We start from the raw sequence: 14934 nt of genomic DNA, 5'->3' as shown, positions 1-14934 counted from the left end.
ATGTTGCCTACATTTTGAGTGTGATTTAGCCCCCTTCCCAGCCAGCTAGCATGACATGGCTGGTAGCAATGGATGCCTTAGGTCTTCTGGTTTAACATGATGCCAGTATCTTCACTCTACCTTTTTAAAATGAGCGTGCTACAGAGTACAGCCTCTGAAAGACAGTCATGTCGGCCACAGATGCCAGCACTAGTGTCCTCTAGTAAGAGAGTGGCATCAGCGGAGGACCAAAATGCGAGACTCATTAGCCAATGAACAGCCAGGAATTGGTCTCGCGCTACTTTTGCATGCTAAAATAAAGCTGATAATGTACAATTTGATTCAAGGGATGAAAAACCCTTTCAAAGTACAATACAAACTGTCTATTTTGCTGCAACTCGACAGTGCTGGTCCATTGGAGTGAATGGAGATGTCGGAACTCTTCTATTATACGGCTCTGGCCAGCACCATCAGGAGTTTGGGGTGGCACCTGGGGTGGCCAATCAGATTTCAGGGGTGCCACTCCCTAGAAACGCCCCTGGCACCAATGCCGCCTGCACCTCCTCTCAGCATACAGACCAATTATACAAAATGAGGCAGCAACGGCGAAACGCTAATAAAACCGAAATGCGTGTCGACGTTTACGGGCACTCAGACTTGACTCTCATTCATTCTGTCTTTTCATGATGCGTACTAACTGTGGCACTTATTTGCAAACATAAAAAGAGAGTAAACATGACAGGCCTCTTAAGGATTCAGTTTGAAACGCTTGTTAATGATGATTTTGTCTCCCGTCATCATTCTCGACGACGGGGGGAGCGAGAAACGGAGGCCTAAACGATGTCGAGGATGATGTTTGTGAGAGTGGTAGGCAGCGCGTGCTCCGCTCTCTCTCCCGCAGCATGTTCATTCATTTACTCGAAGCGCGCATCGATGGAGTGACTCGGCACAGAAAGTGCCGCCGCTAAGTGGAACAGAGGAGGGGGAGCAGCTGGGTGAGATTCACCTGCCACTTCCAATGTGGATCAGAAATGTGCGCCCACACCGCCGCCCGGCAACCCCTCTCACACCGCCCGGCTGGGGGGACGGAGCGTGTTGTTGCGGCCACACAAATCACAGACAGACAGTAGATGGAATGGATGGCAGTGAATGATAGAAATGGCCACCTACTGTGTTTGATAGACAGGCGTTCAGATGGAAGAGGAGGCAATGCTGGGCGTAACGGTCTGACTCACCGCCCCAAAACCCTTAAGATTGCCAGAAACCAAAAGAGTCATTTACTCTGATGAAGGCCTTTGATGCTCAGGAGTTTTTTTTTTTTAAACCTTATCTTAGAGAAAATGTAAAGTATTTTTGACTTTTCCCGCCACCTGAGATAGAGTTGCGACTCTTCCTTCGCTGACAAGGTTCCAGCGACCTTCCTTTTTTGAAATGGGAACCAAATGTTGTTAGCATGGGTGCCACCTTTAGTTTGATGTGTTACTCAGTAGCTACATAGTCTCCGTTGGTCATTGATGGCTCTGAATACTTTAGTAGGCTTGTATTCAAGAATGTAATATTTTACTTTAGTACAAGATTTTAATTTCAAAGTACCTCGATGTGTTAGTGTTTCCTTGTACTGTAGCTTGCCAGGTTATTATTACAATGGCCAAACAGTACTTCTAACTGTAAAGCTATTGAATACTTATGCCAGAGTACTGTAAATCATGGTTTGTCAAACTATTTTAGTCCATGAGCAATTGAAGACTACACCCCCTGAGCCTCAAGTGCATTAAAACATTCTCGTAGTTTTGGCATTTGCAGACCTACAATGTACTGCCTGACATAATTGTCATCAGTATCCATTTTTTTTTAGCTATTTTGAATTTCCTTCCCAGGCCATTCCCTCCCTTGTCAAACACTAGATTTGCCTCAGCATGCAATGCCTCTTTGCCTCACAGGGGGGCAGTACTGTGGCATTGTCACACTGCTGAGAGCCACACAGGCAAGCTGCAAAAACCCTGCATTCCAGAAAGGATAACAGATTGCTAATATACATGATATAGAATCTCATATAACTTCAGATCAAGTCATTTTTACACAGACACTCCTCTCCATCTGTGACAGGCTGTCAGAGAACTGAGTGTCTCCGCTCTCAGGCTCGACGTTACCATCTGAGCTCTTCGACGTGATGTGCACTTTAGCTAGCACATGGCCCTGTCAAAGCAGGCCTGTATAGTTCATATATGAGATGAAATGAAACGATGAGGAGACAGAACGTCAGATCGCTCAAACATTAGATTTGCATTGTGCATATATAGCCTAAGTACAGTATAGCAACATGCCACAGGTGATGAACCAGAATGTTCTGTATTCACATGAAAAAAGTGCAGTGATGCAGATGTCTGCTTTTCACCCACAGGCTCATCTCATTTGGGTTCAGGGCCGACGGGCCGTACACATTTTTTTTAAATTATTCTTCACACAATGTGGAATCCAAACAAAGTCTGTCAAGTCAGACATGTAATGATAGACAGAAGGCAGAGGCTTATGGAAAGAGACAGGGTGTATAGACGCAGACACCACAGAAACACAGCAAAGCCATACAGTACACTGCCTGCCGCCAAGCAGTCAGACAGGCAGAGAGAGAGAGAGACTGAGACGTTGCGCTAAACAGTCACAAACACAGATGGTATTTTGGTAAAGACACAGACAGACAGGCGGACAAGATAGACAGTCGGAAAGACAAAGAGACAGTCAGCTGCTCAGTCATGAGACGGATAGACAGAAACAATATTCCATACAGATGGTTTCATACAGTCGATATGCGAATGCAGAAAGAGAGTCAGTCAATTAGACAGACATTTTGCTGCTCAGGCAGACAGGATGCGCATGGTCAGACAGACAGTCTACAAACAGATAGACTGATTGGCTGGCAGACAACTTGCTATAGACAGACAGGCAAGCAGGCATTGGGCATCCCAGATCAGATCACATTAAAAGGGGGGCCAATCAAGCAGGCAGCAGCTGGGACTGGCCAACAGGGAGAGATGTAGGGCCACACTGCCCCAATATATCCACGCAACATTAATATTTCAAATTTGTTTTTCTGGAAAGTTATAGGCCGGCTCATGGTTTTGGCTTCTATCACGTAACTTTAAAGCAGCAGCCATGTTTATAATTTTTCATAAAAGACCAGATTGATTATACTTAGCTGTAGCCTATATTTGAGTTTCAGTTGCTACAAATAAAGTATCACATAGAGTCACACATTAAAAGGAAATGTCTTTGGTGTAAAAGTGGGAAAGACATGATGTCCTGAGATTCAAATCCTGTCATGTATTGTATAGGCCTATCTTAATTTGAATTTCAGAAGTTGATAATAGCTCCTACATTTCAAAGAGCTGGCACATTGGGTCTAAATGGGCAAAAAAATAATTTGGCTAATAATTAAATTGGCCAGAAGAGTGTGATGCTATTCTGTCCATCAGCTGACTGCAGCTGGAAGTGACGATGAAACATTCCTGACTGAGGCTGAAGCGAGCAGAGCAGAAACAGTTCTCAGAATTCTGCCATTATCCACACATCCACACCTGTCCCATCCACTGACACAGTTATGTTATGCTGTTACATGATTCCATTACTGAAAATGAATCGCCTACCCCATTCCAAATTCAATTTGATTTGGTATGAAAGTGGTGCATTTAATAATCCATTCAATAGCAGAATATTAAAGCCATATAAACATTACAATCATAAGTAGGCTGCAATCACTTTCCTTGTTTGTTTCTTTTTAGAAAGTATAACACATTATTCTCAAGAGTTATTCTGATGATATTACCTTACTTTATACCCCAATAAAAATAATAATAAAATAATAAAATACAATAAGTAAAAATAAAATGTAACTATTGTGGCTGGCTGCCCGACGAAAGCTTTGGCTCCGTGCGCCCTTATATGCGCGCACAAGCACAGAGAGAGGGAGGGAGGGAGAGAGAGAGAGAGAGAGAGAGAGAGAGAGAGAGAGAGAGAGAGAGAGAGAGAGAGAGAGAGAGAGAGAGAGAGAGAGAGAGAGAGAGAGAGAGAGAGAGAGAGAGAGAGAGAGAGAGAGAGAGACTACTCATCTTCCTAAATCAACCAGTGAGTACAACAGAAGATGCGCTGGTGATCTCCAATGAGAGCCCTCCTCCCCCTCCACCACCTGCCAAGGTGACTTTGTCTCGGCACAAACTTCAGGCAGTCGTCTGGTGCAGCATGAGCGGAGGCAGACACCATGGCGATGCCATATGAGGCGGAGCGGAGGAACTGATCGAAGTCGCCGCTCAAAGTTTGTCTGAACCACTGTGACACTGACTAACAACTTTTGTTCTTTCTTTTTTCTTTTTTCTTTTTTTTTGACTTGTCGTCCGCCACTTGGATTGCTTGGATTCCGCGGTGTGTGACTTTATATGTTCGTCCAGGGAGACTCGTAGTTTTTTCGGGGTGGTCCGCTCTAAGGAAGGTGAGATGAAGGTACTCGGTTGGACCATAGTTTTCCTCTGCCAGTGGATCATGCGGAAGGTGAGTTTATTATATCCTCCGTTAAAGAAAAGTGAAATTCCTGCCCAGCGACGGAGGTTTTTTGGGGGTGCAGTGTTTGCAGCGAAGCGCACAGGTCTTCTGATTTTACACAGGCTTGATAGAAGTCACTCAGCTTAAATGTGGAATGATAACGTCTGGCTCGCATTTTTTATCGGAATCAGACTTGTTGGAGCCGCTGGAGCTGGTGATTTTATGATGGTTTTTGATCGCCTGCATGTGCGGGAATCTCCATAAAAATGTGTTCAAGTGGAACTTGATTCAAAGTTATTAAAATATCACCACAACAGCTGCCTAGCCTATACTATAAATAAATCACAATATAGCCTACGTTTTCTCCTTTTTTTGCCTAATTTTGTTCTATTTGTTTGGAAAAACGCGTGTGCGATTTTTCCTCCTGATCTGCAAACGCGCAAATTCTGCTGTCTGCGCGGTTCAGTTAAGCAGCCACCCTCCTTATCTAATTTATCTATTTGCGCTCCCAGCAACTTCCTCTCGTTTCTCTTCAGAAGTTAAACGCGCCCGCGGCTTGTTTTATTATCTCGGCATCTATATGGCAAATAGTTTGCAATTGGAAGCCTATTTGGCTCTGCTGCTGCTGCTGCTGTGGTTGCTATTTCTGTGTGCTTCTGTGCATGTGTGTGTGTGTGTGTGTGTGCGCGTGCGTGCGTGCGTGCGTTCGTTCGTTTGTATGTGTGTGTGTGTGTGTGTGTGTGTGCGTGTGTGTGCGTGCGTGTGTGCGTGTGTGTGTGCGCACTGCACACCATCTTTTTGTCTGTGTGTGAGCGCCTCTGTGAGTGTTTTCTTGATGAAAGTTGCTCCAGGCGGCCTACACCAAATGTAGCCTACAACCCGAAAAGCTGGCCGTGTTTGCATGGGTCACATTTTGCCACTTTATGAGGAGAGAGAATCACTTTGTAGTATGAGGCCATCATTTTAAAAGTGAAATCATTCCATAGGTGTAATAGAAAAAAGAAGAACACGATTCCTCTTGTTAAATTTGAACCAACTTGGCCCAAATTAAGTATATTCATTGAAATATGACCTCTAGACTGGTCCGTCTTACTATAGAAAGAGAATAAAACGTGACATTTTCACCAAAGTCCTCCTCTCCCGCCTCTTCCTCTGCCCCTCTATATACAACTCCTGTTTCCTCTTCCGTTTATCCTCCTCCATCATGTTTTATTGCAATTCATCCCTCGTTTCTAAGTGCCACTTATCTGCAAATATAGTCACAAAGTCTGACACAGTCACCTCCTCACAGGGCTTTGAGAAGACGCTAGGTTTTTCATCTGCTATTTTTACACGGCTTAAAAAAGCAGTAGCCCTGATGTGTAAAACAAGTCTTTATGGCGGAGGAACAACACTTGATTCAAGTGACAAACTGTGAGTGCTGAGGGGGCGGATGGGTGCCGAACCTTCACTGCTATAACAGATGTGTTTGGTGGCCCAGTAGCCAGCCTTCTTCCTATAGGCCTACACAAAATGTGACGGCTGTGTTTAGCGTATGATTTAAAGAACACCTTGCTGGCTGCTGGCAGATTGGGGTTACAGTACAGTAGGTTGTATTGTGACAGGTAATAACACCTATAACGCTTCTTTTGAAGATTAAATGCAAATCATTTGCTAAAGTGGGACTGCTATGCCTGGTCTTCCGCATGGGAGTGCAACCTCCCGTACGGCGGTGCAGTGGTAAGCGCTGTCGCCTCACAGCTCGAAGGTCCTGGGTTCGATTCTCACCTGGGACGCTGTGGGCGCTGGAGTTGTGACCCCCCCCCCCCCCCCCCCCCATATCTTATCTCGTCGAAAGGGCCTTTCTGTGTGGAGTTTGCATGTTCTCCCCGTACCCCCCCAGGGGGTTCCTCCGTACATAACCCCCCACTAAAAAACATGCAGAAGATCGTCATCCGACCAGTGACGACAACATCTGAAGTTGGTCCAATGATGGTCCAATGAAGGTCCCCGGGCGCTGGAAAGAAATAGCGACCACTGCTCCCGGCCTGCCCCCTGGAGGAAAGGACAAGCCTGGATGGGTCAAATGCAGAGGACATATTTCACCGGCCACCGTCAGCATGAGTGTGTGTGTAGTGGCCGCATGCATGTGTTGTAGTGTGTTCATGTGACAATAAAGACGGGCTGCCGTCTGAAATCGTGTTTTTAAACCTGGGTTCAAGTATTTGAAATGCCTTAGGATTAAACTATATCAGCCACGCCTTTCAATAATGTGCCATCTTGACAATATGTTGGATTTTTTTTTCTTGTTCTTTATGAGGGAGGGAGTATAATAATCTCATTCTGTTTTTAAAGACTGTGCGGTGCAAAGTCACACTGCATTTTGTCAGCGATCGGCTGAGACAATATGAAAAGTTCTTTGTGAGCGTCACAAGTGTGAGGGATTAAGATGTGAAGAATAAAGAAGGGAGTGGATATGAAGGTACTGGAGATGAAAACGTGATTTTGCAGAGAGGAGGAAGGATGAAAGCAAGGGAGAGGGGGGAGGGAAGGGAGTATTAGCTATCTCTAACTTCATTTTAGTGTCTCTATGAGCAAAAAGCCTGCTTAACTGCCATTTATAGAAGCTGGGAGGCCTACTGAAGTGCATGAAAGTAGTGTAGTGAACGTTTGTTGAAGTTGTGAAAGAAAGAAAGAAAGAGCGGCCTCTGCTCTGAACGTATAGTGCATAATAAATTGTTTTTGACGATTGTTGCATACAACTCACTGGCATTATTTTTTTTAACACATTAGGTATTTTAATATTTTTTTGTGTCATACCTAAATGAAAACATTTATAGGTATCTCAAACAGGTATTAAAAAAATCAACACATCTCCTGCATATGATGTCCAACACTGCCATATGCTGCATTGTACTGTCTCCACCTTGTAATATGTAGTGATCTGTACAGTAACAGCACTACAAAAGAAGAAACGAGGTGTGAAAACCTTCTTTTCTGTGCTGCGTTCCCTGTAGGAACAATAGCATTATCCAGCATCTCAACCTGACAAAATCCTCTTATCTCCCTCGCATGAAACATCTAGCTATACCCCAGGGATATTGCATTGACTTTAATTTCATTACATAGTCCTACTTTTGCATCTGTGCATCATGTATTTTGCAAAGCGTTGCATTTTCAGTACAATCCTAGTCTGTGTCTCTGTAAAATGTGTATGAGAAATATTAATGTTTACAAGCTGCACGTCTGTGTGTTATACTGTACATGCCATTGAGGAGAAAGCCTGGGCTATCAGAACAACAGGATCAGATTCCACCACAGATTAAGCCAGGCGGTTGGTGGTTTCCTTCCCTGTCTGTCTGTCTGTCTGTCTGTCTGTCTGTCTGTCTGTCTGTCTGTCTGTCTGTCTGTCTGTCTGTCTGTCTGTCTGCCTGTCTGTCTGTCTGTCTGTCTGTCTGTCTGTCTGTCTGTCTGTCTGTCTGCCTGCCTGTCTGTCTGTCTGTCTGTCTGTCTGTCTGTCTGTCTGCCTGTCTGTCTGTCTGTCTGTCTGTCTGTCTGTCTGTCTGCCTGCCTGCCTGCCTGTCTGTCTGTCTGTCTGTCTGCCTGTCTGCCTGCCTGTCTGCCTGCCTGCTTGCCTGCCTGCCTGGCTGCCTCTGGATCACCTAACTGTCAAACGGCCCAGTTTCAACAAGCAGGAGGCACATTATTGGTCTGTAATCTGTGCAAATTATATTCTCTGTTCACAAAGCGATTAGATATGTAATCTGTTGAATCATGATGACAGAAGCAATCACATTACTGCTATCTGTTGCCTCTGAAATTGTTCCCAGAGATCAACGCATTCTTTAGCCTAAAAAACTGGCACAGTTTCCTACAATATTTCAATGGATTTTAACACGGTATGCTACAAGGTTAAACAAAGATCAATTTTTATTAAATCTGGGGTTTTTCTCTGTTTCAATAGCCCGCCCTATGCCCCAGTTTTGAATCTGTTACTTTTAAAAACGAGTCATCACTTGCTTAGTGCAGTGAATACTTTGTATTAGCTTTAAGGAGAGGAAAATGTCATTTCAAAAGTATGAAACTGTCATATATTTTCGACTAGTGTAAAGTAACCCGTCATTTTAGAGCTATATGGCTTCTGCCGACTGCAGGAGTCAGAGAAATCTGTCAGCAGTGTTCAGGCAATGAGGATCATGTAGGATTTTAGACATTAACATAATTGCAAATTTGGTAATTCAATTAAGATGTTCTTTTTTTCCGACTGATAACATCAGCTATGTATAATAACTGTCTTAAGTGTAGCATATTCATTACTGTAAAACCCCACTAGTATTTTCTCTGTGTTCAAGATCAATCTGGCAGTATGGAATGGAGGCATGCAGGCAGAAACACTTGAAACTATATGGCACCAAAATACATTTCAGTTACAAACAAGGCATGCACTTTCTGTTTGACTGACAGGTCGACTATACGTTCCAAGCAAGGGAGCATTATGTCTGAAATTATTGATAAGGTGATGGTATTATTTTGAGGGCACAGAGAAAGAGAAACCCAGAACATATTCAGGACCATGGACAGAGCTGCTGCACCTCTCACAGCTGAACAGAGCCTATTGCCGAGTGACTATGAGGCAGAATGTGTATGTTTGTTCATTCTCTGCTGGAGCCACCTGTTCATGTTTGATATGCAGGTGTTAAAGATGTTCCTGGGTCATAGATTCAACCACTACTAATGCATTATAAATGCACTTTCTCTGACTTTTCCACCCCATTGTTCTGAATATCAATTGTGATTTCAGAGTGAATCCTCAAATCCTAGACAGTATTCAGAGGTTAGTGCCCCAGATAATGAGTTGGGCTATGACAGAAGTGTATTCATAGCACTTATACACATTTTATTGTCTCAGTCAAAGTTTGGCGTTGTTTGTTATTTGTTTTATTGTCTTCAAATTGCAGAAAACCGTAAAAAAAAAAAAAAGCACTCTGGCTTATTAAAGGGGTTTCTATTTTCTAAATACTTTTCAATGCAGAAGAAACAACACGGTCAACATGCTATACCAAGGCAAATGGTCCCTTTAAGACCACAAACCGCGTCACACGGTTTGCGGTCTTAAAGGGATACACACACAAATGAGGGATATACACACAAATGCTGCATCAGGTATCAATGGGTTAAAGGAGAGACTGCTCCTCTTCGCATTCTGCTCCCATGGAGCCTAGTAGGTGAGGAGAAGCAGCACAGTGTTAAATGAGGAGTAGGCTGTAGGTGAGGAGAAGCATCACAGTGTTGAATCAGGAGTAGGCTGTAGGTGAGGAGAAGCAGCACAGTGTTGAATCAGGAGTAGGCTGTAGGTGAGGAGAAGCAGCACAGTGTTGAATGAGGAGTAGGCTGTAGGTGAGGAGAAGCAGCACAGTGTTGAATCAGGAGTAGGCTGTAGGTGAGGAGAAGCAGCACAGTGTTGAATCAGGAGTAGGCTGTAGGTGAGGAGAAGCAGTACAGTGTTGAATGAGGAGTAGGCTGTAGGTGAGGAGAAGCAGCACAGTGTTGAATCAGGAGTAGGTTGTAGGTGAGGAGAAGCAGTACAGTGTTGAATGAGGAGTAGGCTGTAGGTGAGGAGAAGCAGCACAGTGTTGAATCAGGAGTAGGTTGTAGGTGAGGAGAAGCAGTACAGTGTTGAATGAGGAGTAGGCTGTAGGTGAGGAGAAGCAGCACAGTGTTGAATCAGGAGTAGGTTGTAGGTGAGGAGAAGCAGTACAGTGTTGAATGAGGAGTAGGCTGTAGGTGAGGAGAAGCAGCACAGTGTTGAATCAGGAGTAGGCTGTAGGTGAGGAGAAGCAGCACAGTGTTGAATCAGGAGTAGGTTGTAGGTGAGGAGAAGCAGTACAGTGTTGAATGAGGAGTAGGCTGTAGGTGAGGAGAAGCAGCACAGTGTTGAATCAGGAGTAGGTTGTAGGTGAGGAGAAGCAGCACAGTGTTGAATCAGGAGTAGGCTGTAGGTGAGGAGAAGCAGTACAGTGTTGAATGAGGAGTAGGCTGTAGGTGAGGAGAAGCAGCACAGTGTTGAATCAGGAGTAGGCTGTAGGTGAGGAGAAGCAGTACAGTGTTGAATGAGGAGTAGGCTGTAGGTGAGGAGAAGCAGCACAGTGTTGAATCAGGAGTAGGCTGTAGGTGAGGAGAAGCAGTATACAGTGTTGAATCAGGAGTAGGCTGTAGGTGAGGAGAAGCAGTATACAGTGTTGAATCAGGAGTAGGCTGTAGGTGAGGAGAAGCAGCACAGTGTTGAATCAGGAGTAGGCTGTAGGTGAGGAGAAGCAGTATACAGTGTTGAATCAGGAGTAGGCTGTAGGTGAGGAGAAGCAGTACAGTGTTGAATCAGGAGTAGGCTGTAGGTGAGGAGAAGCAGCACAGTGTTGAATCAGGAGTAGGCTGTAGGTGAGGAGAAGCAGTATACAGTGTTGAATCAGGAGTAGGCTGTAGGTGAGGAGAAGCAGCACAGTGTTGAATCAGGAGTAGGCTGTAGGTGAGGAGAAGCAGCACAGTGTTGAATCAGGAGTAGGCTGCAGGTGAGGAGAAGCAGCACAGGGTTGAATGAGGAGTAGGCTGTAGGTGAGGAGAAGCAGCACAGTGTTGAATCAGGAGTAGGCTGTAGGTGAGGAGAAGCAGCACAGGGTTGAATGAAAAGCAGGTCAGTTTGAGATCCAAGGAGGTGATGATGAGGTTAGAGAGGAGTGGACCTTCATGTCCAGCCGCTTGAAGATAAGTGTCTCTGACACATTCCATCATTTAGCAAAGTCCAGATGCAGCACATTGCACCAGCTGCAACCAGCTCCAGTCTTGAGCAGAGCGGATGTGTCTGGGTTTTAAAAGCAGAAGCAGATCACACCTCTTCAGGCAGACAGGCACACAGCCGCAAATAGAGCCCGCAGTGTTTTAACTGTCAGACACGCAACTGACTTTGGAACTGATTTTAAGCTCCGGTCCCTATATAAGTTCTTGAGGTAAATTTGTAGAATTTGGTCTCAATCTAGGACTCTAGGGTCTACAGGAAAATATACATGTACCAGTAGTTTTATTATGCAGCAATCCATCAGAAACAGGCCTGTGTCTCAATTTGGACATTGACTCGTTTATGGAATATATTGTATACACCAAAGATATATCTAACTGTTTTAGAGAGCACATAGTGTTAGGTTAAAAAATAAAAAATAAAATACGATTAAGTTTGCTCAATGATGCAGAGTAAACATGGCATTTGCAGCTTTGTCTTCACGCCAACTTATCAAAACATTTATTGCGGTCTTCATTTCAAGGCAGATTTTTCACTGGTCTCAAAGATCTAATCCAGATTAGATGACCATTTTCACAAATGTTTAGCTTTGATAGTCTGTTATTGTGGGCCAAATTCAGATTGCGATAAGTTATATGGGTGGAGATGATGTGCATTTGAGCTGTTCGTACTCAGACGTGGACCATTTGACATGCAGATCTTGGGTGTATTAGCTTGCTCGGTGACAATGACTCCCCCCCCCCCTGTATTTTCACGCAAAATCCTGTGTGCTTATAATTCACTTCTGTTTAGGTAACGCTTGAATATTGAATTGGTAACATGCAGATGGGACATTCATTTGATATAAATATAGCAACATTCACTTTACAAGACAAAAAGATGAGTTTGTTAATGACAACTGCTCTCCTCAATTCACTGACAAGCCTTGCATTGCATTGGCCTGATGGTCAGGAACTCAAGAGGCTCCGTCGGCAGCTCCCTGCAAGCTCTGCCAACCGACCGGCTCTGACCATTTATGGCTTTCCTTACCGTTCCCTGCGTGTCGCTCTCAAATCCTTCCGTCACTATGAAACAACAATAACAACTCTTGCTACACGCTACAACTCGCTACACTCTGAAAACGGTACATTTTGACTCCACACCGGTCACGTCCGCTCAATTTTGATCGGGTAAAGCGCAGCATGCGAGCCTGCACCCTGCGAGCGCCGTTGCACTCCTTTTCACAGAGCTTGCCGACAGATTTTCGATGTAAGTCGAAAGTCTGTCTCGAGAGATTAAAATGAGACACCTATGACATTTGGAACCCAACAGGATGGAATCAGTCTGTCTTTGTACATCAGTGTCTGGCTGATACTGTAGATTATGCATTCTTTGCATATCTGTTCATTGCCTTTAAGAAGTATGCCATGCAATAGGAGACGGTTGGAACTTGGAAGCACTGTATTCCCACAACAACCCAGTCTCCCTGAGCAGCTGACACAACCCCCATGGTGGAAGTTTCACAGAGGCTATGGAGGCCATGGCCAGCCACCGTTGCCCCTCCCACTGGCCGTGATGCCCTGATATCCCTACGGCCTACAGCACAGCGTTCTGCATGCAGTGAAATGTTATTTCTCACCTTTTTTCTTTTGCTATTTCTGCCCGTCGCTGTGGTGACGGTCATGGGATTGTAGAAATTGGGTGTGGCAACAAAGCTGAGACTTGCATTTATGTGTGATGTAGGGCTGAGTAGCCGAGTATCGGACTTCCTGGTTCGACCCGATTCCAGATACGATACGATACGATATGATTTTATGTTGATATTTCAGTTATAATACTAATTTTATGAAATAGATTCTCAAAGAACTAATGCTGTAAATTGTATAATCATCCCTCTAGCCTGGTGCATTATTCAAAATATGAATGTTTACCAGATGTTTACCAGATCTCGTTGCATAAAGAAACCAAACCACACGAGTCTAACGGGGTTAAAGCTTCAAGCATCCACAGGAAATGGCATTATTAATATATAAATATTGGGATTTATCAATTGATATCAGTTCCTTCAAATGAATATCGATTTGATATTGATATTTGATATATATTTTTTAACCCAGCCCTAGTGTGATGAAATAATGGCCTCATAGCAGGCGCGTAGCCACGGGTGTGCTAGGGTGTGCCAATGCCACCCAGACAGGCCGCTGGCACACCCAAAAAAAATGGGGTAAAAAAGGTTTTTTGTTTTGTCTGCAAAACACATCAACGCTGTCATGCACTGTGTCCAACTTATCCTATGTGCGAATAGAAATCACGCTCCGCTGACCTATGTGCCCCGGAGCATCATGGGAATAGTTAAGCTGTCGTCCACGTAAAGTAAACAAATGCACGCACAGCTGTAGCAGCAGCAGCAGCCCAAATCTAGAAGACATGAAACAAAGCTCGCTTTTAAGCTTTTTCGGCAAAGGCAAGAAACGTCGCTTTGACGACGAGGAAGAAGATGACTCATTGTCACCCTCCCCCTCAACAAGTGCAGATTGTAGTGCACCCTTCCCGCACCTGTATTGGTGGTGTACAGTGGAGAAGAGAGACGATTATGAAGAAGATGATGCAGCCGAAACAATGACGTTAACAGCAGGGAACGCAGCCAACAACACACTGGAGGTTTGTGCAGAGCCAGAGGACACTGAGAACGCTACAGATCTCTCTGCAGTAGACAAACCTTCATGCCAACCAAATTTGCGTTCTTTCCCGACTAGAACACTCATTGGAAAAAGTAGGTGAGACTTTTTTGAGATACTAAACAAAGTGGTTTTACATGTTACCAAAAAATACAATTTAATTGACTGCTTCTACCTGCTAATAATGAGTGTGAAAAGGAGCAAACAACACACAAATATTCCTCTAAATCTGGTTTGAAAAGACCCAAAAAAAATTTGGCGGGCTTTCTGTGGCACACCCAATGAGCCAAGTCTGGCTACGCTACTGCCTCATAGTAACCATTTCAATGTGATGACAGCATTTTTTTTTACTTGGCCACCGGGGAAATAAAACCCGAACTAAAGCTAAAGCTGTATGGTTAAATAATGTAATTTAGCCCTGGATTTACATTAATGCACACTTAGCATCATTTTCTGTATAAAATACTTGTAATATAAATTTACATACACCCAAACTTATCCTGCTTAGTGCCCCCAGATGTGCAGGGCCGGCCCTGGGAAAGGATTCATGTTTCCTGGAGTAACACCATCATGGACCGCCTGCAGTTCCCCCACAGAGCCAACAGGTCTGTAGACGATGCTATAAATATGCCCCCTCCACTCCATTCTCGCACCTGGACACTGCAGGAACCTTTTGTTAACCTGTGGGTTTATGAAACAGCAAAGTTTGTGTTCACAAATGAGGAGCAGTTTTATGACTTGTGAAACGTAAATGTTTTTTCACACGATTTTCAGAAAACGCTTCAAAAGGGATAAAAATGGTCCTGTGAATTATGTCCTATGGTTATTTTTGTTTTTTCTTTAAATGCATAGTGTCATCATCAGTTGCAGCAATCAACCTCTCCACTGATGACAACTCCTAGTGACATCATCAGTGATGTCATAAATCCCCCTATGATGCATAGTGACATCATCAGTGATGTCATAAGATGCATAGTGACATCATCAGTGATGTCATAC

General features: G+C 44.2%; 1 protein-coding gene across 1 annotated transcript in view; it reads left to right on the top strand.

The window, feature by feature from the left end:
- The first annotated feature begins 4407 nt into the window (after positions 1 to 4407).
- Positions 4408 to 14934, top strand: part of nxph4 (neurexophilin 4) — a 67270-nt gene continuing 56743 nt past the window's right edge. The window contains exon 1 of the mRNA XM_083660758.1: positions 4408 to 4518. Coding sequence (XP_083516884.1) covers positions 4465 to 4518 — 54 coding nt within the window. The 5' untranslated portion in view covers positions 4408 to 4464. The remainder of the gene's footprint in view (positions 4519 to 14934) is intronic.

This window comes from Poromitra crassiceps (genome assembly GCF_964638095.1).
Source record: "Poromitra crassiceps genome assembly, chromosome: 25".
In the NCBI taxonomy this organism is placed as follows: Eukaryota; Metazoa; Chordata; class Actinopteri; order Beryciformes; family Melamphaidae; genus Poromitra; species Poromitra crassiceps.
The sequence above is the reverse complement of the archived record's forward strand: the minus strand, read 5'-3'. Positions and strand labels throughout refer to the sequence as shown.